The sequence below is a fragment of the Spermophilus citellus genome, assembly GCF_964194105.1.
Source record: "Spermophilus citellus genome assembly, chromosome: 4".
NCBI classification, from domain to species: domain Eukaryota; kingdom Metazoa; phylum Chordata; class Mammalia; order Rodentia; family Sciuridae; genus Spermophilus; species Spermophilus citellus.
The window spans coordinates 282,720-308,363 of record NC_138185.1 but is presented as its reverse complement, the minus strand read 5'-3'; the positions used below and the strand labels follow the sequence as shown (position 1 = coordinate 308,363).

Below are 25,644 nucleotides of genomic sequence, written 5' to 3'. Positions count from 1 at the left end.
GGCAGTGTGCCAACATGTTCTGCATGTCACTGAGGTCTCTTTCCACACCTGCTTCAATCTCCAAATATTTTACCTGCTTTATGGATGCAGATTTTGGGTCTCAGGGGAGCCAGGTGCCCCACAGGGCAGGTCTGCACAAGCTGTGGGGCCCCATAACTACAAACACTGGGTGTCAGGAGCAGTGGCACCACGGGGAGGTGGTGGACAGGATCTCCTTTACCTGTGGGTCCCACATGTCATGTAGGTGAGTGGGGCCTAGTGTGCTGACAGGGACATGGGACGTGCAGAACATCCAGACAGGGTGTCCATAGACAGGTGGAACATACAAAGTCCACAGGCAGGACCTGAGCACATGGAGATCCCAGTGGGGACCAAAGGGTCAAAGGAAAATGGCACGCTTTCCTGGGCTTCTAATGGCAGTTCTCAGTGGTTGCCAAGAAACTCCCTGGAAAAGTAAGGCAGCATCGGGTTGTGGCCGAGCGGGACTGAACGTGAGGTCCTGGGTCTGCGAGTCAGTTCCTTGATGAGCTGCGCACTCTGCATCCCAGGGGCCCCCCACCAAGGGCCTTGTTCTGCTCCTCCCCTGAGTTGCTCTAGCTTTGTGGCCACTGGGAGGCAGGGATGGCCCCTTGGACAAGTGGATGGATCCTAAGTCCTCTGCTTTGTTGAGCAGATATGGTGCCTCAGGATGACCTATGGACAGGAGCACAAGGGACGTGGGTCATGGAGAATTTCACAGGCATCATTTCCAGACTCCTAGGGGTGCTGAGGGTCAAGAAGCAGCAGTGAGGTATTTATTTCCTATTGAACATAAAGTTGGAGTTCCCTTTGCAGAGACATATGCATCTCCCACCCACTGGGTGTCTGAGAAGCAGGAGAGACCTAGAGCAGAGGCCTTAGGGAAGTGGCTTCTGGGGTCCAGAGCTGAGGTTCTTCTCCTAGTCATCATGAGCCATGGCCAGCTACCTCACAAGGTTGCATGTGTCAGTGCCACAGGAAGTTCTGCGTGAGCCTAGCAAACCAGCCAGCACTCAGGTTTCTGCAGCATTGTCTTTCCTGGAGTGGACACTTGGCAGCTGAGCCCCAAGCATTTGGGATCCTGGCTGTCTCCTAGCTCCTACTTTCACCATGGAAGAGAAGCACACTTCCAGCTGCAAAGCGTGAAGTGCACCATGTGGCTGTGGCTGGTGTGCTGCTTGTCTGTTCACTCCTGGGATCTTCTGAGCAAGTTCTTCCTCCCTCTTTTTTTCACTGGGGCCAGGCTGCCTGACCTCTCCAGTGCAGGAAAAAGGAGACATATTTTTAGGCCCCCTCCTGCTGTTGGCAACATCTGCCCATGAGTTCTGTGCCGAAAGTGTCCTACTGTTCCCTGCCATAGGCTTTGTTCCCTGCCATAAGCTCTAGGGTCCATTTACCTGTGGGATAGGACTGACCACAGTTGACCCCACTTTACAGATAGGCCCCTGGGGGCCCAGAGACTTTGGACTGTGGGTTAGCTACTGCAGCTCACTCTTGACTAATGAAAGTGAGGTGGAGGCTGTGTCACCTAGGGTGACTTGGCCTGGTGGGGAGGCACACAGTAGGTGCACACAGTGAGTGCCAAGCATTAATCTTTTTGACAATCAAACCTGTTTTCATCTGTGTCCAGGGTCCTCAAGGAAACCCAAGCCCTTTAGTGGAACAGGAGTATAATAGTGAAATTCTAGAGAAGAACGACATTTGGGAATACAGGTTGAAAATGTGGGGGAAGAAAGATACTGTTTATGACAAGAGTGTGCCTGATCTGTCTGCAGCAGAATCCCAACTCCCTTCCAAGAGGAAGGAGAGAGCAGAAAGCAGGAACATTCGTTTCCTGTTGTTATTGGTGGTTGCTGATGACCTTCCTTTGAAGCTCCACGGTTGTGGAAAGCAGGTTGTCATGGAAACGGGGAGTGACGTGCAGGGAATGGTACCCGACGCATCTCTTTGTCATGTCCAGCTGATGCACTCAGCTCTGCCTGAACATGTGGATTTATGTGAAGAATTAAATATTAACTGGAGTCATTGCCCTGGAGAGAAGCAGAACACAGGGAGAGAAAAGATGCTGAAAACAGGCGCAGTGGGCCAGGGCACCTCATGGAGGCAGAGTGTTGTTGGGGTCGGTGGACTGTGGGGCAGCCCTCACCCTCTTTGACAGGTGAAGTCACGTGTTAATCTTTGTTTGCAGGTGGGTCTGGGAGCCACATTCTTGGGGGCAGCGAGGACTCTTGTACTGGAGTAATTGTTAGTTGATGTCCCAAGGCCAGGACTCGTCAGGTGGGTCTCGCCTGACTTGCCCCAGTGCCTGTGTTTCTGTATTTGGGAGACTGTGTTTGTGGACTTCCCTGAAGCTGACAGAGCTGGGGTGAGGGCAGAGCCTCTGGGAAGCTCCCAAAGCGGAGGTCGGTTTTCTCCTGTTCCTGGAATAGCTATGGGGCCATGACCTTGTCTGTCTTTCTGGTGGACTCCAGAAATGAGGGATTGTATAAATGCTGTGTGAAAAAGTGTCCAAAGGTTCTCTTTCTCCTCAGAGCCAGCCTGGCCCGCACTCATCAGGTTTTCCTTTTCTGACCCCATATCTTTTTACACCCTCAGAAAATGAGTTCCAGGATGAACTGCTGACCCAGAGGTGGACACACAGGGACAAGGCCCACAGCTGCAGGACCTCAAGACATCTCCTGGGCAGACACAGCAAGGTGAGGGCTTGGCCTCATGGGCTGCCCATGCCAACCTCCTCTCAGCTCCTAAGCATGATGCTTGGAGGGAGGGTCATCAACAGGATCCTGACTAGGCAAAGGGTAAATGCGGACTAGGACCATCTAGTCACTTTAAAATGAAATGAAGAAAAAATACTCAGTAGAGTAACAGACTCCCGCCTTCCGGGCAGCTCTCTTGAGGTGTATTTGCACCTGGGCTTCACGAGATGCCTCAGTAATCTGCTCTCCATTTGTCCTGCTTTGACCTTGTGCTATTTTCATCTTCCTAAGTGTGGCAGATGGTGCATGCCCCTCCCATGCCTGCTCAGAAGGCTGGATGGTGGTGACCCAGACCCCCACCTCCCAGGGACACTGTGGAGGACAGTGAGGTCATGAGTTCTGTAACCCACTGGTCCCATCACCCTCTAGCTCCAGAACTTCCTGCTGTCCTGCTCTGTATAAGACTGGCTCCCCAGGGCCAGGTAACCCCAGAGTTGGGTGTTGAGGTGGACAGCAAGTACACAGGAAGCCCTTCCCAGAGATCAGATGCTGACCTCTCACCTTGATGTGGTGATGATCTTCCAGCTGCTGAGATGTGGGTGGTCTGGGTGTAGATGAGGGAGCTCTACTGCTTGGAGTGGGAACTTTATCTGAGGACACTTGCATTTTACTGTCAAAGAGCAACATTTTTTCCTTCTTTGTAGTACTGGGGATCGAGCCCAGAGGTGCTGAGTGAACCACTGAGCTAAATTCCAGCCCTGTTTATTTCTGATTTTGAGACAGGGTCTCACTATGTTGCCCAGGCTGGTCTCAGACCTGATCCTCCTGCCTCACACTCCTGAGTTGCTGGGATGACAGGGGTGGCCACTGTGTCTGGATACCATTTTTCTTTTGAATCTGGGGTTGAGAATGTGCATTTTAATAGGTCTGTTATGGCTACTTGCCAAGCACCCCCCCTCATTTTGGTTCTTTTGGGATGTCAGTATTCTGCAGATCCGTATTGGAGCCTCAGGCACAAGGAATACTGATTCCGTTTGGAATTGTGATATTGTGTTTATTATGGATGTTTTACATTGTTGTTAATGTTTTAAAATATCACATTAAAATATTACTTTGCTGGGCTGGGGTTGTGGCTCAGTGGTTGAGCGCTTGCCGTGCATGTGCGAAGTCCTGGGTTTGATCCTCAGCACCACATAAAAATAAATAAATAAAATAAACGTATTGTGTCCAACTACAACTAAAAAATAAATATTTAAAAAAATTACTTTGCTTTATCACTGAGGTTTTGGCCTCACTCCCCTTACCTCATCCCACCTCTGAGGGTCCCCAAGCTGCACTGGCACGAGATCATGTGACTACAAAAGTGGCCTGACTTGTGATCAGGGTGCTAAGTAGTGTTTTCTGCAATTGTCCCACACCCTATTAGTTTTGGGTAGGAGATTTTGGTTCCTTCATGGCCTAGGCTCAGAGGGACAATAGGGGACTGTCCACACTGCAGCCTCCATGAACAGCCTGTGGCCCACACTCAGGTCCTCTGGCAGCAGTGGTGGTTTCATGACTGCTCCGAGGGCCATTTCCCTCCACTCAGGTGCAAGGACCTGACTGTTCTTGGTTGGCAATTAAGTTAGACAAGGGCCAGAGGAAGAGGAAGAATGTGCAGGCTGGTTACCAGGACTGAGGGGTGGCACAGGTGGTAGCCTAAGACTACGGAGGCCAAGAAGGGGCAGCACAGAGGACGGTGGCCTGAGGCAGGAGGTGGGTGAGAAGAACTGGTGTGCAAAGTAGTGGGGCAGCCGGGGCCTTCACCTCTGAGTTCAGCACCAGGTGTGTGGACAGCTCAGGGCAGGGAAAGGGCGGTCAGAAAGGGGGGAGATGGGGTGGTGGCTCTGTGAAACCCTTCTGGACGTGGAAGAATGTAATACCTGGGCCCCTAATCACGTAATAGTGGGTGCCTGGAGTTGTGGAGTTGACTGCACAGCCCCTTGGGACCCCGTGTCCTTGCTTGCAGGGGAGGGAAGTCCACTGGTGTGTCCTTTCTGGCTACCTCTCTGGACGCTGCTGTGTGCTGGTATCTCTCTGTGCCAGAGTTTAACAGGTGGGTGCCGACACGGCTGCTTCATCAGGGTGTCTGTCTGTGGCTACAGTTTTTAACTGGGGGGTTGGAGTAAGCCAAGATCCCCTGCTGGAACTTGTAGGAGACCCTCAGACACGTTGGATGATGTAGCAGGGTGTCGTTGCTCTACCCGAGAAGGAGGCTGTCTGTTCAGCTGCAAGCAGTTGCAACATGGGTGGAAAGCCAGGAGGTTTCAGATGCACAGCTGGATGTCTCCCTCAGGGAAGCAGAGTGGCCACTGCGATTGCCAGGGTGGGTGGGTGGCTGCGATGACTCCTGGTGGGGCACAGGGATGTGAGCACCTAATTCTCCACTCTCTACTCTGCACCTGCTTCTCTCCTTCGCAGGGCTCTTCTCAATCTGAAACGAGCTCACTCCTCTCAGACGTGAGTGAGGTCAATCACTCTTTGTCCTGCAGAGCTGTCCAGCATAGCTCACCTACAAAGGACAGATGGAGGAGTGGGGGAAAGGGTGGGGAGGTCGGAACTGTCTCTGAGTCCTGGCACAGGAGGGTGAAGCGGCACCTTCAGAAGGACCTGGGCAGACACAGCTGTGGCGGCCTCAACTGAGGGAGCTGGGCTCTTGACATAGGAAGTAGGATACCTACGGCAGAGCCTGCACCACACAGATCCCTGTCACCTGCGGCCAGGGCTTCTTGGCAGTGGCCCCTGCTCAGCATTGGCTCCCCCTGGAGAGGAGGAAGCCATTGTACTTCCTTCTCTCCTTGGACCCGGGGGTGCTGCTGAGGCGAACAGGGTGGGGGGTCATCTTTGCCACCTCTTCTGTACCTGTCTCCCTCATCCTGCTCCTTCTGGGCAGGAGCTGCCTGCATTCCCTGAGGGTCAGCAGGAACCTGCCCCCAATCTAGGTCTCTGAAGGGCAGTGTTGCACAAAAGCCTGGCGGCCTCCTGCTGGTCACTGTGATCTACTCATCTATGGACTTAAAAAGTCCCCTAGACCCATCCTAATTCTCCAGCTTTGCTGGCCTTGACAGCATGTTTAAAATAACACCAGTGTGCCTTCCTTCCACCCAGGGTGGTGAGTGGCCGGCCCCCTGGTGTCAAGAGCCCAGCTCCCTCAGTTGAGGCCGCCACAGCTGTGTCTGCCCAGGTCCTTCTGAAGGTGCCGCTTCACCCTCCTGTGCCAGGACTCAGAGACAGTTCCGACCTCCCCACCCTTTCCCCCACTCCTCCATCTGTCCTTTGTAGGTGAGCTATGCTGGACAGCTCTGCAGGACATAGAGTGATTGACCTCACTCACGTCTGAGAGGAGTGAGCTCGTTTCAGATTGAGAAGAGCCCTGCGAAGGAGAGAAGCAGGTGCAGAGTAGAGTGGAGAAGTGGGTGGGAGGGCCAAGGCCTGGCCTTGAGACCCAAGGCAGCCGAGCCCCTGGGGTGGAGTACACCCCACCAGAGGTATCGCCCCTGGTGTCCTCAGGCCTCCCTGCTCAGCTCACCCTCTCACCCCTGCCAGTCTCTCAAGCCTTGTTAGCCCCTCATCTTGGTGCTTGCTCATGAGACCTGCTCCCACCTCCCTAGGGTGAAGCATGGACCAAGGAAGACCTAGGCTTGTGCCATCTGGGGCCAGGACACCTCCTGCTGGGGCCAAGTGAGGGATTCTTCAGAGAAAGGAAGGAGGGATGGGGAGGAGAGGCGGGGCGGTAGGGCAGTGGAGCTTGGGCTAGAAGGGGCAGGTAAAGGTGAAGGTCAGTGCCAGTGTGCCAGGTGCAGGGAAGCGTGAGTCCCTTACAGTCTTGGCATGGATCACGTATGTTGGCTGTGTCCTTGTGGCCACACCTGCAGGCTTCAGGTGCTGGTGCATTGGCTTTCTGGTACCTGAGTTGGTAAACATTCAGCTCAGGGGACTTGTTTTTGGCAAGGATACTGTGCAGAGTCTGAAAAGAGCTGGTCATCGTGAGAGCTGTGCCTGTCTGGAAAGAAGTTACACAATCGGTCTTGACTTTACTAAAAAGAAATATAAACCAGAACAAAGCAAAAACACTCTCTTAGGGAGACTGGTCTTGTGCAGAACCAAGAAAGCAGACTGAGTAGATGAACAAAGAGACATCTCTCTCTGGTTAAAGTGGCAGAATAAAACATGTTTGTGTTTGTGGAGTGTTCTCCTCCCACAGTTTTCCACAGAAGGCGGGAGTGTTGAAATATCGGTTACAATTGCAAGGCCTGCTGACTGGGGGCATAATGAAGTTGGTGTTAGAGAAGCAGAGTGGACGTTACCCTTGAGCAAGGTCACTGGCCCTGCTGTGGGAGTGGGGAGCTGGCCCTTTCCTTTCACCCTCCAGGCGAAAGGGTTGTGCAAAAATAGACCCTGTTGGTTTGTGCTTGAAACAAGTTTTTTAAATTAATATTTATTTTTAAATTTTCGGTGGACACAACATCTTTATTTTATTTTTATGTGGTGTTGAGGATTGAACCCAGCGCCCCGTGCATGCCAGGCGAGCGCGCTACCGCTTGAGCCACATCCCCAGCCCTGAAACAAGTTTTTAAAAACCAAATCTGTGAGAAATTAAGCACCTGTATCTTTGGCATCAGTGAACTGCCCTGGAGGGCAGGGTCTGTCCTTGTGTGGAAGTGGGGGAATGTGGTCAGGGGGTTGCCACCAAATCCAGAAATGGTGAGCTGGGGTGGTGCTGGGCACAGGGGTGCCCTGGGCATGGCCACCTTGTGGGGCAGGACCTCAAGGCCAGAGGACAGCAGACCCACCTCATAGCACCTTGAGTTCTGACAAGGAAGGCCATGTGGACCCAGTGGCTGGTTTCACCAGAGCTTTGCCAGTAGCCTCCAACCTATCCACCCTGGGTCCCCATTAGAAAGCAGGTCCTGGTTCCTGCTTGTGTCAAGGTCACAAATCACCCAGCTCTTACAGATTAATCCTCATATTAGAGAGCATGGCTTTTCCTCCTGTAGTCCAGGTTTCCCCCTTAGAATCAAAGCTTCACGCGCTGAAGAGAACTTCTCACTTTTTGACCATTTGATGCAGATAAATTGCAAATGGAAAGGTGCTCAGCAGAATGAATGCCACAGCTGTTAGCTTCATCAATGGCGCTCACAGTGTGCTGGTAGCACCCATTACACATCCCTGCAGCCCTCTCTATTCTCTGCTCTTTGAATAATTTATCTGCAGGAAATCCAAATTGCCAAGGCACGTTTTAACCTAACAGAATGCTTGCCAATTTCCTTGGGAAAACGAACGGGGAAAAAAAAGCTATAGATTGCATTTCAGCTGAATGCAGGCGCCTGGCCATCAGATGCACAGCTCCATTGTGAGGCCTGTGTTGGGAGGCTGTGGGCCTGGGCTCTGAGCGGTCCACCTTTGAAGGCTCATAAATGTCATGAAGTCTCTTTGACACCTGCTCCTCTCCTCACTTTAAATGTGAGCCACTGGTCCATGGGGAGCCTTGGCTTTAAAAGTAGAAATCACAGTAATTGTCCTCTGTTTTATGGAGGGCTGTAATGAACGTGTGGCTTATACTCTGTGCTCCCCAGCCCAGAGCTGACAGGTTTTATAAATTACCCAGGTTTGATTTTTCTTCCTTAACAAATCACATAAATCATTGTATGTTATGCTGCTGTGTGGGGGAGATTCACTTTGCAAATTCCGTTTGACTAATTGGGAAATTTCCTTTTTCTTTCTTCCCAGGTGATACTGTAGACATTTCTCTCTTGTTGGCTTTTAGGACCCAAAGCCCCACCTAAGACAGGGGCTCCTGCTTCTCCCCAATCCTTTCTTCTATAACTTCTTCCCCACTCTCCTGCTTCCCCCTGGACAGCCTCATGCCTATAGCCCTGGCCATCCTGGAGTGCCTGGTCTGGGATAGGTGTAGATTTACTCCCTCTCTGACCAAGGGGACAGGTGGTAAAGGCCAAGCCTACCCTCTCCTTCTGGGGTGTGTACATGCCCCACCAGCCTGGCTCTGGAAAGAGGGTTGTTTTGCTCACCACAGAGTGTGCCAGGGTTTTATTTTCAGATTCATCATGGTGATGCAGGACAGCCTGTAGACCCAGGGACCTCATCCCCAAGCATGTCCTATCTGTGACTGTCACCCTCCTGGGGTTCTTCTCTGATTTCCTAGCAGGACCCTGTTGCAGGCAATATCCCCACAGGGGCTGGTCACAGGTAGGGAGTATAGATAGGTATTTGGGTCACTGATGGGTTCAGGCAGGGCAGCCAGACCCTGAAGCTATAGCATGTGTGGGCAGGGGCTGCCTTAGGCTGCTGGGATCCAACAGCATGAAGCCAGTGTGTTAGAGGCATTGATGCCTCTGCTGGGTGGAAGGAAGCATCTCTGTCTTTGGGAAGCCAAACCTTGGGGCATTTGGGCTGCCCCACTTCATGGATGGTGGGCAGCTTGCCCTGGTGCCTCAGCACCTGCCTGGCCAGGTGAGCAGTGCTGCTTCTTGCCATGCCGGGATCCCCGTGTTAGGAAACACTGTGCTCATGAGGATTACGGAGGGCAGGGCCCACGTTGGGCTTTGTGGGCAGGTACAGGGCCAGGACAGCAGGGGCCAGGCTTGATCCAGAAAATGAACTGATGGCCCCACGATGAAGATTCTGGAATGGGAGGAGCTGGCTGGCGCTTCTTAACGTGGCAGCTGTCTTTTCTTACAGATGAGCTTCGAGAATGAAGACAAGCGGGCCAGGACGCGATCCAAGGCCCTCCGAGGTGAGTGCCATCTGGTCAGCTGGAGCCCCGGTCATGGCTGGCTCTTACTGCCACCTCCCCAGTGGTGTCCCTAGGAGAAGAAGCCCATAACATGGGCTCTAGTGAATGGTATGCCCCTTGCCTACACCAGGCCCTGGGGCTCAGGGACCCTTCTGGAGGCTGTTGAGGCCCTTGGCCCAGGGTGGAGAGGTGGAGATGTATGTGGTTCCACTGAGAGGGGTAGCCAAGTTCAGTGGATACCTTTCTGTCTGGAAATGAGAGGCCACTGGCTTTCCATTGCCAGCCCTCTTCCTCCCTCAGAGGCTAGTTCTAGTACTGTGGAGAGTGGGAGGTCATTGGGTACAACTGTGGGTGGGAGGAGGGGGCTGAGGCTCTGCTCATCTGGCTAGGACTGAGCCCCAAGCCCTTGGCCAGTCTCCCCTCCTGGGTCCTTTGAAGCTTCCTGTCAGGCCCCACCGAGGGTCTCAGAACTCTGAGCTTTCAGGAGTGCTTGCCCTGTAGGACCTCTGTATCTCTTTGTAGCCAGTGCACATCACTGGAGGGATTAGCCACTTGTCCATCTGTCTTCTTTTCTGTCCAGCTTGATCTGATGGCTAATGCCTCCTGCTGAAAGCCAACATTTTCCTGCAATTAGAGAGAAATATCATCCTGGGCCCTGAAGGCCCAGAGAGGATCAGATCCACTGTGTGAAACCTCCCGGGGAGAGTCTGAAGGCTGAGGCCTCACTGGTCTTGAAGCGTGTTCTTAGAGGTCAGGAAAGGTGGGTGCCAGAAAAGCAGCCCAGTGCTGCCCTGGCTGGCCTTTCTGTAGACCCTTGGCTGCTTTACTCACAGTGTGCTCTCAGGAGAAAGTGCCTTCCAAATTCTAAGTCTCACATGTGTTTCCCTATTTTTCCTTCTCTTACCAGGACCCCCAGAGACTGCAGGCCCTGACCTCAGGTGAGGAAGTTTTCCTGTTGGCCCCACACTTCCTGTGTGCCCCTGACCTGGAGATGTCCTGGGTGTTCCCCGAGAGACCTGCTTTCCTTGTGTCCTGTCTGCTCTGTATAGCCCTACTTGGGAGGAGCTGGCTGGAACTTCCTTCCTCAGCTCTGACCTGGCGCACCACGTGGGGCTCAGCTTCATGGCAGGGACCCAGTGCTGGTCACCCCCAAACTAGTAATAAGGGGTTTCCTGGAGAATCTCACAAATGCTTCAGTTTGGCCATAAATGAGAAAGGGTCTCCCACATTCTGAGTCTCTGTGGACCTGAGAGATACATGGGCGTCTAGTGCACTGAGATCTAGCAGTGGCTGGGTACAGCTGGCAGTTCTGGGATGCCTTCTTCAACGGCTTAAGGTAAAGATCCTTATTAAACTGTGAAAAATTGGGGCAGGTAGTGTCTTATTCTTCCACACACAATGCTTGAGTGAACGGCTTCTGCCAATTAGGAGAAGGCAAGGCCCCAAAGTCACTCTGTAAGCTTTGGGCAGAGGTGAGCAGGGTGCCAGTGTCCCTCCAGTGTTTGGGACTGTAAGCTGGTGATGGAGGAGAAGGGGTGGGAGGGCCGCTCTGGGTCCCAGGCTCTGGGGTGCTGTGGTTGCAGTGTCAGGCTCAGGGCCTCTCCTGGAAGTGCTGCCTGGTGGTGTATTTGTCCTGTTTGTGAGGCCTGTGAGCTCAGCCTCCTCAGGATTAAACTGCATCCCACTAGAACTAGACCAGCATTCTTCTGCTGGATGTCAGCCCTGGGTCCAGGACGGGAGGTGTGAGGGAGCTGCAGCCATACCAGGCACTGCTGGTCTTCTGGCACCCCAGGGCCCAGGGGTGCCCAGAGCAGGCATTCACTGGAGCACTTGGCCAGCTCCTAGGAGGGGAGCCACCTCTAAGGGGCCAAGTCCAGGAGGAGGTGGCCTTCACCTGGGGACCCCTTCTGGACACAGGTGGGAGGGGAGGCCCAGGCAAGGAGGCTGAGGGAGGACACTCAGGCTTTGGTTGAACTTCCAAAGAACAGAAGGAAAAGTGGCTTGAAGTGGCTGTGCTTGTTGCTAGCCTTCCTGAATGGTCCGGCAGTGCACATGAGGCTGGTGAGCATCTGGACTTTGTCACTGCATTTGTCCTGTGCTCTCCACCTGGTTACGTGCTACTAATGATGCCCTTAAACTTTTCTGGGGAGAAACCAGGGGTAAGTGCCTTGCATCAAGAGTTCTAGCAAAAATTTCTTCTGCAATTCTTCATTTTTGAGAGGTGACGCTTACAGTAAAATGACACTGAGTCTGTGCCAAGGAATCAGCGCACTGTGCAGGGGCCTCCCCTTCCTGTGCATGCATGTGTTCACTGGTCACAGGTTGCAGGTGGTGACCATCTGCTATGTGCGTCAGACATGGTGGGAGTATCTGGGAGCTGGCTGGTGCTGCTCACCCCAGAACGTGTCCACCATGGGTTCCCATCAGAAAGCAGATGAGACTCTGTCCTGGTGGGGTTCATGTTGTTGTGCCAAAACAGAACTGAGCTGTGTCTGGGAGGGGAACATTATGGTCTGGTTACAAATGGTGATGCAGGTGAGCTTACACAGAATCACCTGGGGGAGCTCTTGTGTGCAGAACTCAGGATCAGAGACTTAAGCCCTGTTACCTCAGGACTCCAGCATGGACTCCCCAGAGCTCAGGCAGAGCTCTCAGGAAGATGCTGGCTCCTAGGTGGCAGCAGGGGCTTGCTATGGGGTGAGCAAGGGGCTTGGCCCCAAGCCAGCAGGACCCTGTAGTGCTCCTCTGGCTTCTGGAACTCCTGAATTTTCCTTGAGCCCTGAAATAAATAGCCTAGTTCTTGGGAGAAGAAAGGATGTTGATGGTTTTCTCTACACACTCGAGGGAGACCTGACAGTTTATATTCGGTTGGGCCCGGCAAAGTCACTCGCCACTGGAAAGACTCTCTTGTTATGGAGCATTAGGGTTAGTATCTTTGAGACAGGCTATTAAGCCAGTCAGGGCTGTCTTCCAGGGCAAAGATCTGGTACCCAGGATCCCCTGTGGTTGACCCTTCCTCTTCTGAGGGACTTCCTCCTTGAACTACCGGTGGACCAGCTCCGCCCTGGAGCACAGGTGGTGTGGGGTCCTTCTGCTGCCACAGAGTGGGAGGGAAGACAGATCCTTTGAAGGGAAATGGCCAAGCGTGAGCTCCTAGCTGGGATTTGGCCTCTCTCCCAGCTTGGGTTTCTAATGCCTATAGTTCATTTTTGGGCCCTTCAAGGGTGTGGTCTGGGATGCCTGCTGAGAGGTGGCCACCAGCCAGGCTCTCTGCCACCACGCCAGAGTTACTTGCTTGACTCTGATGACCGATGCAGGCATCATTGCAAGGGTGCTGTGCGGGGCCTTCAGGAGGCCTGTTGTGGGGTGCTGTGAGCACACCCGGGCACCTCAAGTGGCTGGGAAGGGCCTGACATGGCCTATCTCTTCCCACAATGGGCGGAGAAGGCTCTGGGGGCCTTTGTAGCTGCTCACTGGCCCTGGCCCTGAGGCTGAGCACATGGAGGCACCATGTAGTCCCTGCTGGTGCTCACCCATATGCTCTCAGGGGTGAACCTGTGCGAACTGTGAGGCCCAAGGCTGATGTCTGCTGCCTCTCCAGCCTCTGGAGGCATTGGCAGGTCCCCAGGGGGCTCTGCCCACTTCTTCCTCTACTTCTGTCCCGAAGTAACTTTGCCAGTTCCATGCACTTGGGCCCACAGCTGGGGCCCTCACCCTTGGTGGCAGGATGGGAAAATGCCAGTCCACCTGGCTGGGGACCAGGACTCTTCTGTACAGGGTGGCGGGGTGGCTTGGAGCAGGTGACGTGTGTGGGGCAGTGCAGTGCCCCCCAGGCCTCCGCAGCAGCTGTCGCCTAATTGCCTGATTAACTCAGTGATTAATCGACTAATTGGGACCTCAGCTTCAAATCCTCGATAACAAGGAGCTTTTTGTGAAAAGTCTCAAAGCTATTTCTTGAGAGAGTGAGAGCAAGTGTGGGCCTCCAGGGGTAGCGGCCTCCCCTCTGTCTGGGAAGGAAACTAGCTGGGGTCCCTCCCCGCCCGCCCTCCCTCCCTCCCTTCCGCCAGCCTCTTCCTGGCTTCTCAGCACACTAAGCATCAGCCCTGGGTGTGTGGTGGCCTATGGGGGAGGGGTGTGTTGCAGGCTTGGCTGGGAGACTGTGACTCTGTTACAGATAGTTCTGGCGACCCCTGACGTGGTTGGTGAATGTGGCCTGCAGGGCCATTTGGGCCCCAAGCTGCAGTTAGGCCATGGTCAGTCATACTAAAACCATTGGGGGTATCTGGACATGGGTGGGGTTGTGACCCCACTGCCCCCCTTTGCAGGCTTTGGGAAGAAGTGCCGTGTTTTTCAACTCTTTATTTTGAAAACTAGTAAATAAAGCAAAAGAGCTAGCTTTATCCTGCATTTCCTAAGAGAACTGAATCTCAAACTAGCTAAATAGTAGATAATACTTTATAGATATTTGTAGATACTTTATATGATTCTAGGTAATAAATATATACATAATTGTTCTTAAGGATTTTTCTCATATTTCTATATGATTCTTGATATTACTATTTATTCTACAAACCTAAAGGCATTCTCTCTTCTCTTCCCATTCATTTATTTGAACCCTTTTCATATGAGAAACTTTAATTTTTCTCATAATTCCTTATTTATTTCTGTTCATTATCCTAGCAGATCTAAGGCTCCTTGATAACTGTATCCTAAAACCTTTGCAACAACTGCCTTTTCCACTGAATAGGTATTCAGTGTTTGTTGAATTAAATGTAAAAATTAATATTAAAGCCTAGGTGTTGTCACACATCACCTTTTTCCCACCTCAGCACTGCCTTTGATAGGAATAGGAGAGCAGGTGCTCAGGAATCATTCAGCTCCTTTTCATTCTCAATATCATGTATGCATCTATTTTGAACTTCTGCAGAATGTCAAGGTTATTCAATCAAAGGTTATCTGAATATTTTCTAACATATACAATCCTTTGGGTATGGGAGAGGGAAGATATAGAAGGTAGAGAATATATCACCGTTTTTTTTTCTACTGTTGTAATTTAGTTTCTTCTCTAGTTAAAGCAATGATTAAAAATAACTGTAAATCAAATATTTCTAATTTTAATTAATTTATAATAGAACTGGTCTTGTTACATGCAATTCTATAAAAATTGGGAAGTATATTAAATGATAAAATTTGAGGAAAAATCCTAATTGCATCTCAGTGGAAATTTGGTTCAATGTTGAAATGACTAGAGGTGTTAGTAGCACAGTGTCCTTAAATTATGTCACTCAGAAACTATCTCTAATTTTTTTGTATACAAAATAGTTCTTCATTGTTACCTTGGTAGTAACTACTACAAGAAATGTGGCAATTTAAAATGATGCTTTTGAATATATTAACTTTAATAACTTTCTCTGTTTTCTATTGATAACTCTGCTACTCTGCCGTACTATTTCTATGCCATGAAGTGTAAATGACATCTATACAATTTTAAGAGGACCCATGTTGGGACCAAGTATATCTACCTCTGTAATAAGGCACAAAATACATGAATTTGAAATAAAAAAAAAAAAGAAGTGCCGTGTTTTTGGAGAGCTGACCCCAGGCAGGACTCAGACTGCTCGGCCATCTTGTGAACAGTGGGACCTGCAGGGTCTCCTGGGGGGCTCAGGCTTGCCTCACCCTCCCTCGGGGGATCTCTCTTGGTTTCCCTGGCTTGTGGTCTGCAGTGCTTTGGGGTATTGGCAGCTCCTGCAGCCCCCAGGAGTACCAGGTGTGGCAGACCCTGACCTCATGTTCCAAAATGCCCCTCTGTACTGCCCTTCCAGGAGGGCACCTCGAAGAATCACCTCCCGGCTGCCCGTGCTCACGGGTTCCTATTGATCTGGTCATGCTGACAGACGGTCTGCAATGGGGAAAGATGTCCATTCAGCAGATGCCTTGCTCTCATTCATACAGAACTTTAATTAACCACACTCATAACACTATAACGAGCCATTCATTTATTTAAATGGGGCCCATCCCCTCTCCCCAGGGTCAGGATTGGGATACCCCTGAGCCCAGATCTTGTTGCCTGAGGTGACCTCTCCTGCTTGTCTCCTCAGCTGTCCCACCCCAGGATGCACAGGATCTGGACATGTCCGGGGCAAGTACTCCAGGCACCGCAGGTAAACAGTCCTTGTCTCACCAGGGGTGGCCCTTCCCCTGCCCTGGGACCCTCTATGAGCCAGAACCTTTCATTTCTATCTGCAGCCTGCTGAGGCCAGGCTGACCCCCGCCCTTCTGAGCCATCGAGTCCCAAGTGGACCATGTTCCTGGGGCCTTGAGGAGGCCAACTGGGCAGAGCTGGCCAGAGCAGGAGCTAGATGAACTGTGCTCTGCACCTTGGTTTTCCCACCGGGGCTGCTGCAAGCACTGGATGTGCCTGTGCAGCAGAGTTTGGAACTGGCCTGGTGCACAGTGGGGATGGTGTGGGCTGCTGCTCGATTGACAGTGTGGTTGCCTCATGTGGTCAGCTTGGCCTTGAGTGTCCCCTGCAGTGCAAGTTCGCAGGGTGGGTATGGGTGCAGCAGTCTCGGGTGAGGGGAAGACTGGGGTAGAGTAGACGTCCAGGATCTGCTTGAGAGCATGTGGGATGCGGGTCAGGTCTCATGGGTCCCTAGGAGAGGAGGAGCCTGGGTCAGCAGCCTTGAGGGTCCAGGAGTCCTGCTCTAGGTGTGGATGTGGCTGCCAATTGTCATGCAATTAGGGATTGAACCAAGGCCCAGCTCATGCTGGGCAAGTGCTCTATGACTGAGCTACACCCCCAGCCCCTAGGAACTTTTACACATACATAATTAGATCTAAAATTTCAAATACCTCTGAGCTGGGGGCTTCCAGTTAGAGTGGCTGCAGAGGGGGCTGCTCACCAGGCCTCCGAGGCCTCCCATGGCCCTGACCTGGTTCTACCCTCACCCTCCTCTCCCTTCCAGTTTACAGAGTTGCCCACTGGCCAAGAAGAGGAAGCTGGAGGGCACTGAGGCCGAGCACCTGGTGTCTAAGAGGAAGTCTCACCCCCTGAAGCTGGCTCTGGACGAGGGCTACAGTGTGGACAGTGACGGCAGTGAGGAGGCCGAGGTGAAGGAAGCCTCTGTTTCGGATGAATCAGAAGGAACTCTGGAGGAGGCTGAGGCTGAGATGTTGGGACAGGAGGAGATTCATCGTCCCGAGCCAGCTGAAGGTGCTTTGTTGCTCTTTCTCCTGCGAATAAAGGGCGCTTAGTGTGGCCTGGAGAATGCAGCCTATGAGCGGGAGGGAGCTCACGCCGAGTGAGGGAGTCTTCCTGAGAACAAGGACTGTCTTGTCCTGACCTGTGCTCATTCCCTGGGCGGGGGGCGGGGGGGCGCTGCACAGGGCACGTGGTCTGTGGTGTGTGCGAACACCGTACAGGGAGAGACTGGAGGGCCTGTGTGCACATGGGCTAGTGTGTTTCCACGGTCATGGGAGAAAGGCGGCCTGGCAGGCTGAGTCTCTGTGGGTGGCTCCTGGAGTGTGTCCTGCCTGGCCCTCTGGGAAATCTGCCTGGGGTGGGTCTGCTTGTCCTCAAGCGCTGAGGGGCAGGTGCTGAGGACGTGCCTTAGGTGGTGGGGAATCATGTGGGGCCTCTGAAGGTGGGTGCCTGGGGAAGCCGGGAGGGGGAGAGTGGAGGCTGAGGGGCCTGCTTCCCTGTGGAGCCCACCATGGCTGGCCATAATGAGGGCACAGCCCTTGGCAAAGGTGGGTAAAGGTGGCCCCTGAGCCACAAGGGAAGGGTCTGTCTCATTCTCAAGAGCCCTGGCAGACCTGTGGAGTCCAGGGTCAGGGTGAGGCTCTAGGCCAACCCCTACTGCCTCCACAGTGTCTGGTGTCATCCCACTTTCAGGGCTTGGGATGGAGTCTGTTTTTCTTTAGGAGAAATCCAGGATGGGGCTCTTGCCTTTCCCTGGGGCTCTGGAGTGAGTAAGGGGCCCAGGGAACCAAGCCAGCCTGTGTTCCAGGTGGAGAAATTCTGACTTGCCTGCTCCTGGAAGAAGAGCTCCTGTGTCCAATGCCCTGGGCTGGGCCCTGTGGCTAGAGCATCTACCCTGGTGCATGTGGATGGCAGGGTGGCTCCCACTGTTGCCAGGAGTGCTGGCCCGAGTCCCACAGGGTCTGTGTGTAGTGACCACGCCTTAGTTATTGTGGCTGAAGACTTAAATTTTAATCCTTTAAAAATAAAAATGCTTTTCAATCATGAAATAATTTTTAAAAATCTGATTTGCTTTTTAAGCTCCTTTGTATAAAATGTAATGGAGAAGAAACATGAATTCAAAAATACCAAAGTAATCCTCAATTTTAAAAATACAGCAGTGGCTTATGACCTCCTAACAAGTTCTCCATGATCTCCGGATTCAGGCAGAGGGCTGGCAGGAACAACCACACCTGACTTCCCAGTCTCCTGGGCTGTGCTGACGGGGGGTGGGTGGGGCAGGGTGGGGCTGCTGCTGGGAGCCAGAGACCTGGATGCTCCCCACACACTCTCCTCCAGCCCCCATGGCGTTTCTGATTTTGTGCAGGAAGGAGCCCTGTCAAGTCCCATTTTGGACCTAACCCCGTCGGCAGCCCCACTGGCTCCTCCAAGGGCAGCTACAGCAGCTGCCAGGGAATCATCGCAACTTCTCTCCTCAACCTGGGCCAAATTGCTGGAGAGACCCTGGTGGGGGAGGACTCGGGCCAGGTGGCCAAGACGGGCCCCAGCGTTTTGCACCTGCTTCAGGAGGAGGTTGTGGAGGGGGCCACCAGTGACGAGGGGGAGAAAGATCTCTTTATCCAGCCAGAGGATGCAGAGGAAGTTATTGAAGTCACCAGTGAGCGTTCCCAGGAGCCATGTCCCCAGTCCCTGGAGGATGAGGCCAGCGAGGATTCCAGCAAGCAGAAAGGTGTCCTGGGCCATGAGGAGGAGGAAGAGGAGGATGAAGAGGAAGAGGAGGAAGAAGAAGAGGAAGAGGAGGAGGAGGAGGATGTGGAGGAGGAGGAAGAGGAGGAGGAGGAGGAGGAGGAGGAGGAGGAGGAAGGGGAGGAGGAGGCCACTCCTGATGTGATCTTTGAGGAGGACGCCTCCCATAACTCTGCCCAGAAGTCCCCCGAGCCCCGGCGCCTAGAGCTGCCCAGTCCCAAGCCTGAGTACTCCGTCATTGTGGAGGTCCGCTCTGATGATGACAAGGAGGAGGATGCAGGGTCCCAGAAGTCAGCAGTCACAGATGAGTCGGAGATGTACGACATGATGACCCGAGGGAACCTGGGCCTTCTGGAGCAGGCCATCGCCTTGAAGGCCGAACAGGTGCGCACCGTCTGTGAGCCAGGCTGCCCGCCTGCTGAGCAGAGCCAGTTGGGCCCAGGTGAGCCCGGGAAGTCGGCCAAGCCCCTGGACGCTGTGCGGAAGAGCTGCTACAGTAAAGGTAGGCTAGCAGTGATCTGCCCTGCACTCCCACCTCCCTCCTGGCTTCCAGGTGTGGAGTACAGGCTGAGGGAGAGACACAGCTAGACGCCCTTACTGACAGAGATGGGTGTGGGGAGGACAGAAGAGCAGACAGGGGCAAACACTCACAGGACCATGGGCCAAGATGGAGGGAGCAGGGGAGCAGGCTTGTGCCACTTTATGCAGGGAGTCTGGGAAGACGTATGAGGCTGAGATGTGTGTGTGTGTGGGGGGGGCAGGCGGGGAGCAAGGGATGTCTGTCTGACTCTTGCTTTTCTAAGGGAGTGGCCTGTGGTTGGCTCTGTATTTGGGCCTGAATTTGGCCTCTAAGATCAGGGAGCTGCCCTGACCCCTGACTCCTCTTTTTTATCCCAGGCCAGGCTCTCTTCTCTGGATGGATTGGGCAGTAGTACTCCCTGTGCCCTTCCTCTGCCCACCCTGGGGAGGGTTAACTTATACCAGAGACTGGCCAGATAAGGAGGGAGTTGAGGGCTGGGGTTGATTCAGATGCTGGAGTCAGGAACCAAAAAGACAAGAGACATGTACACGGGGTAACCCCTGGGACACATCTAGGTCACCCGGAGAGAGCCTGGAGTGAGAGGTAGCTCAGAGCACCACAGCCAGGTGGGTAGAGACAGGGAACACAATTTCTGGGAAGACCCACACATGGGGACAGATAATGAGGGCACAGGCAGGGATATGATCTCAGCATGAGGTGGACCTGGACAGTGACTCTTGAGGGGACACCTTTCTGGTGACACAAATTGGGGTCACTGTCTGGGGGCCCAGATGGAAGCCAGGCTCAGACCTTGGGGCTGGGAACCTGGACACACAGGCTGAGGGTGGGGCAGACTCAGGGACAGGTGCAGGGCCTGGGCTTGTCAGCTGCAGGTCTGCAGGTCAGGGCACACTTTGGTGGGACACCGAGGGCAGCCTGGGTTCACGTGTAGAGGGACTTTCAGGTGCAGAGTACCTGTTCCTGAAATAAGGACATGGTGGCTGAGCTGAGGGCACCGGGCAGCATTGTCAGCCCGTGTGGACAGAAGTACATCCTCCTGCATTGAAACAGTGGTGGACCGGGGAGTGGATTCATTGAGAGCTCTGGACCAAGACAGGGGTGGGGCACAGGCACCCTGGTGCTTGATGGGTGAAACTCTAAATTCCTGCCCTGCCTTATGGGTTGGGACTCTGAGCTTGGGGGCATCCTTCTCTCCTGAAAGGTGGCCCATCCAGAAAGAGCATCTCTGAGATGTGGCTTTGCTTTGAGGTTCTTCCATGTCCTTCTGATCCCCACATTCAATAGTGACCTACCTGGGCCTGCAGAGGCCAGAGGAAGCCAAGGATGGAGATCTGGTATGGAATTCTGCATAGGCATTTCTTAGTTATGCAGCTATAGATAATCTCCTTAAACTCTGTCCTCCTCTTTTTGTCAAATCCCAAGGACACCCTGGCAGTGGGAGGCAAATTGACTTCCCCTGCCTTACAGAGGGTTGCCCACATGCCTCCATACCCAGAAGGAGGGGCAGAGACTCCATCCCACATGGATGGTTCTCTTCACAATGCTTCACAATGCTGCTTGCCCTGTTTTGGGGGTAGATGCCCCTGGGTTTTGGACCAGCTTCTCCAGGGGCACCTGCTGTTCAGTTCCTGTCCCTTTGGGGTCCTGGGTAGTCTTGTCTCCCTTCTCTCTGGACAGCCAGAGTGAGGGGTGTGAGTGGTACCTACATCTCCCTGCCCATTCCCCTGCCCAGCCTCCTAGCTCTATGTGGCATGTCTTGTGTGTTTCAGATGCTTCAAGAGCTGAGAAGCGTGAGATCAAGTGTCCAACACCAGGTTGTGATGGCACTGGCCATGTTACTGGGTTGTATCCTCACCACCGCAGCCTGTCTGGCTGTCCCCATAAGGACAGGATCCCCCCAGAGAGTGAGTAGCTCCATGCAGGGTATTTGGAGGAGTCCATGGGAGGGGCAGCCTGTCCAGGGCCTTGTCTCTTAGGTTTCCCTCAAACTGCCTAAGCCTGAAATTTAGCCCTGTGACATGGCTGGGGACAGCAGCCTGCCCATTTCTGCCTGGAGATGCCAGTCTTGGTCAGAACCCTAGGAAGTTGCATAGACCCCGGCTGTCAGCTGAGAGGGAAGGTAGAGTCTTTACTTTCAGGTTGGAAGCCGAGAACTGCAAAACAGAAAAATAAGAGGTTTCAAAGTAAACTCTAGATTCTGACCCAGGAGGAGTCCATGGTGAAGGGACACGCCTCACCTGGCTGAGGGTGGGCTTACGTTTACAGACTCTACAGAGGCAGTCACCCTGAGCTGCTGCCTCAAGCTACTATGGCTCTTCTCTGCCTACAAAGCTGCAGGCTTCAGTCAGGGCTCCTGTAGCCTCCGTGGGCGGTTCTCCCCCCATACCAGGTCATCGCTGTCTGCCTTCTCTGGTTTTCTTACAGTCTTGGCCATGCATGAGAATGTGCTGAAGTGTCCCACTCCTGGCTGCACGGGCCAGGGCCATGTGAACAGCAACCGCAACACACATAGAAGGTACCTGGGTTGATCGAGGCTGTGGTGGGGAATCTGGTCTAGGCGTATGGTGTCTGTGCTCGCCCTGGCCTCGAGCCCTCACCTGGGATAGGCTCTGGCCTGACAGGTGGCCCCTGAGTGATAGCAGCTTCCCTGCAGCTGCTTGATGCAGCAGTTACAAGGTTAGGGCCAGTGAGTATTCGAGGGGCCTTTGTAGGGACAGAATGGCACCTGTAGCTCTGATCACCTGCTGGTGTTGCTGCCCACACCCCTTTGACTGGGGGTGAACATGTGCCTTTTCTGAAAGGTCTGACCCTTGTGCAGAGGGCCAGGTGACGACTTTGTGTCTTGACCATTTGGAAAACCTCTGTTCGTGGGTGAGCCACAAATGTAGAAACAAGCAGGGAGCTCAGGGGGTAGGGCTACACTCTGGGCTTTTCTGAGCAAGTGCAGAGCAGGTGGACATGAAGCTTCTAGGCCATTGACTATATTTAGTTGTTGGTCATTTCCCTCCATGAGAGGGGTCCATGTTTCTAGTTCATCTGAGAGCAATGTGCCTGGGCCCCCGTGGGCACACACTCAGATGGAGAAAGTGCCAGAGCTCTCAGGCTCAGTTCGTTGGACAAGAGACCAAGTTCCCAAACAATGTGATTGTGTCACCCTCCATGTCCTAGAGCTGGCTCCTGAGCTCACTGTCAACCCAGTTTTGACAGGTGGAACTGCTCTGCCCTTATCCTGGTCACTTTCCTAGGAAGGTACAGAATCTTCCAGGGATAGTGCCCAAGTTGTGGTCTGAGTGGGGCCCTTGGTTCCCCCAAGTCAACTTACAGACGTCATCCAGAGAGGTTCCAGAGCCTGGCCTGGGAGCTGGCGAATGACCAGAAAGTCAGAGGGCCAGCCTGGTGCCAGGCCTAGCAGAAGAAGGTGTTTCTGTCTGGGCTTCACTTCCCTTTAGTATGCATTTCATTTTTGTGTGTCACTGGCATAAATTTTCCAAAACAGAAACTGAGCAACTTGTACTTTGAGGACGCAGGACAGAGCCAGAGAGAAAACTTTGTCCTGTGGGAATGAGTCAGGAATACACCTGGGATTCTCATTGAACGATGCTACTCTCAAACCCACACACCTGGCCACCCAGGAAGCCTGGCCTGGAAGAAAAGACTCAGGTTTCTCTCCTTTTCTTTCCTCTAGTTTGTCTGGGTGTCCCATTGCTGCCGCTGAAAAATTAGCCAAATCTCATGAGAAGCAGCCACCACAGACAGGAGATCCTTCCAAGAATAGCTCCAATTCAGATCGGATCCTCAGGTGGGTGATATGAGCTACAGAACCACTCATATGCACCACTCATCCACAGGAGAATTCCCTGCTGTGGCACTCACGAGACCCTCATCCAAGGCACAAACCTGCATGGCCACCCTGGTCTTAGGCACAGGCTGTTTTGCCATGCTGTTCCCAAGGCACTTGCTCCATCTGTAGAGAAGACCCTGTTCCTATCTGGAGACAGCAGACCATACCAGCCAAGGACAGTGGACACCCAGGAAGCACCATGGCACTAATTCCTGTCTGTCCTGTCTGTCTTTCCATCCTAGGATAGACCCTAAGGCAAGGGAGAAGGAAGGGTGTAGGCCTTGCTCCCAGCACTGCCTCCTGTGTGGTCTGTGAGCATCTGAGGCAACAGTGGGCCTGTGTGTGTATTGGCTTGTAGGTTTGCACATCTGTGTGGGTGTGTGCATCCATGATACATTTACATGTGTGTGCAACTGCATGTGTGTATGCATTTGTAGAATACTCTCAGCAATGCAGGGACTTTCTGAAAAACCACCCAGAATGCATCTGCTTAGCTCCCTCTATACAGGTAACCCTGAGATCTGGGTTTCACAGATAAACTCAGAGGTTTGGGCACTTTCCCAAGGCTGTACCTCCTGACTGGTCTGTTGTCAGAGCCTTATTCTCTACTGCAGTCTTCCACCTGGTGGGGCCAAGAGGCACCATGACTCATTTCCCCGCTCATCCCCGTTTCTCTAACGAGCTTGCTCATTTCTCTCTTTCCCTGGTTCTCCTATCCTGTTCCAGGTTCTGTCTCCCCACACAGGAGCACAGAGACAGGCCATCATGCCCAGCGGAGGCCAAGCCCTGGCTGACACAGTGCTGCCACCTCTTTGTGGGGCTCCATGGCTACTGCCCTCTGCCTTTCCTGACATGGGCCTGCAGAACCTCAGTCAGAAGATTTTGGCTGCCAACCATGGCTGTGCCACACTCTGGCCCTTGACTGGCTTTTCTAGAGAGTCCCTCAGAAGGAGTATTCCCATTCATTGCATCTCTGGCTGGGACAGGGCTCAACATTCCTGCTCATGGATGGATGTGCTCATGTTCCATCCATGGGCTCTTGTGGCCCTGCAGGTTCCTGCTGGTATGTTCCTGATGGCTGGTTCTCAGATGGTTTGAAGCAGCTTCTTTCCTCCATACTCTTTGCTTTTCTTTCCAGCTTTCTGTCAGTGGCTAACTTGATCCTTTCCCTGACATGATCTAAGTAACTGATAAAATATTAAAACATCCTGGGTATAATGCCTGCTGAGGTTAGGGAGAGAAACAGGCCCTGGACTTGGAGGGGACTGGGACCTGTTGGTCCACCTCGGGAACTCCAAAGTTCTTATCAGGCTTCATCGACATGCTGCATTCCCCAGTCCCTAGTGAGCACCTGACCCGCAGCGGTGCCAAGTGCAGGAGCCACCTTCTGGGCTGCTGATTCCATCTGGCCCACATTTCTGGGGTCCTAGCCTGGGGTGTGAGGAAAGGCTTTGCAAAGCTTCTTTGGTATCTGTGACCCCAAGTCTAAAGATCCTGGCAAAACACTGGCCAAGGAAAAAGTGGCACATATGCTAAGGTCAGAGACAGTGTGTCCCTACTGAAGCCCAGTGGCCATGTGCTGCAGCCTCCCCAGGTACTGCTGGCCAGTCTAGCCTGGGCCCCGTCCTTCCTGATGCTAGGTGCATCCCATACTCGGGTGCTGTCTGGTCTTCCCAGGCCCTTCAGAGCTGGCCTGAAGCTGTAGGTTACCTGGTGCTTCTCTTCTGAGGCCACACTCAAGTTCTTAGAGTGCCTCGTGCTTGGAGGCCTCACCCATTCTCATACCTCACACATCACTGAAGTCACGCTTGGTCCAGATAAGGCTGCCTCCCCTCTTCTCTGAGCGGACTGGTTCAGAAAGCCCTCTGTGCTCGTTGGTCTGACTCTCCCCGCCCCCACAGCCTCTCCCTTTCTGTTCCCTTGCTGTACAAACCCTTTCCCAAGGACTCTTCAATGGACCTCAGTGGACCAAAAGCTTTCTGTGGCCTTTTCATGCCTGCTGCTGGCCCTTTTAGCCAACCCTCAGGTGGTGTCTTAACCCAGATTTGAGAAGAGGTCCACTAAGTCCTTGCCTGAGGGAAGAACTGGGTCATGGGGCCAAAGGCCATGATGCCACTTTCAGACCTCCTGAGGTCCTCCTTGCTGGAGTGCTAGGCTGTTCTGCTATGTAGTGGTCCCCCATCGTGCTGGGCTGTGCCACAGCTGGGCTCCCTGCTGAGGGCTTGCCAACCGTCGTTGAGCTGGAGGGCAGTTCAGGCCGTTTCCTCTGGCCGCTGCCGTCTGCACGAGGAGGTAGCGCTCCTCCTTGTGTGTTCCTATTGCTGCCTCCTGGTGAGTATCCTTCCTTGCACTGGTCACAAGCCTGCCACAGGAGCTGGCATTCGGATGGTCTTCAGGGCGGGGTATGGGGTGTCTCCCTGGGTCTCCGTTCTCCATGGCTGTAGGATAGGATAGGGAGGGTGGCATTGTTCCCCTGCCCTCACAGGCTCTGATCTCTGTCCCATTCCAGGCCCATGTGCTTTGTGAAGCAGCTTGAGGTCCCTCCTTATGGGAGCTACCGGCCCAACGTGGCTCCTGCCACACCGAGGGCCAACTTGGCCAAGGAGCTAGAGAAGTTCTCCAAGGTCACCTTTGATTACGCAAGTTTTGACGCTCAGGTTTTTGGCAAACGTATGCTTGCCCCAAAGATTCAGACCAGCGAAACCTCACCCAAAGCCTTCCAATGTAAGTTGGGGAGAATCATTCTGGTCTTTCTTCCTGCATTGCTTTTGGGAGGGTGGGCCCAGTGTTCTGAGGAGCTAGAAG

The 25,644-nt window shown here is 53.3% G+C and overlaps 1 protein-coding gene across 2 annotated transcripts in view; it reads left to right on the top strand.

Moving 5' to 3' along the window:
- The window catches only part of MYT1 (myelin transcription factor 1), a gene marked incomplete at both ends in the record, with an annotated part of 61,600 nt that overhangs the window by 16,653 nt on the left and 19,303 nt on the right, over window positions 1-25,644 (top strand). The window contains 10 exons of one of the 2 annotated variants that reach the window (XM_081291944.1): window positions 2,614-2,714; window positions 9,453-9,507; window positions 10,415-10,445; window positions 15,609-15,671; window positions 16,476-16,723; window positions 18,078-18,959; window positions 20,768-20,902; window positions 21,423-21,513; window positions 22,684-22,797; window positions 25,349-25,563. In XM_081291944.1, coding sequence (XP_081148070.1) covers window positions 2,614-2,714; window positions 9,453-9,507; window positions 10,415-10,445; window positions 15,609-15,671; window positions 16,476-16,723; window positions 18,078-18,959; window positions 20,768-20,902; window positions 21,423-21,513; window positions 22,684-22,797; window positions 25,349-25,563 — 1,935 coding nt within the window. Of the gene's footprint in view, window positions 1-2,613; window positions 2,715-9,452; window positions 9,508-10,414; window positions 10,446-15,608; window positions 15,672-16,475; window positions 16,724-18,077; window positions 18,960-20,767; window positions 20,903-21,422; window positions 21,514-22,683; window positions 22,798-25,348; window positions 25,564-25,644 lie in introns of those variants that run through there. The other variant, XM_081291945.1, reaches the window with a different exon arrangement.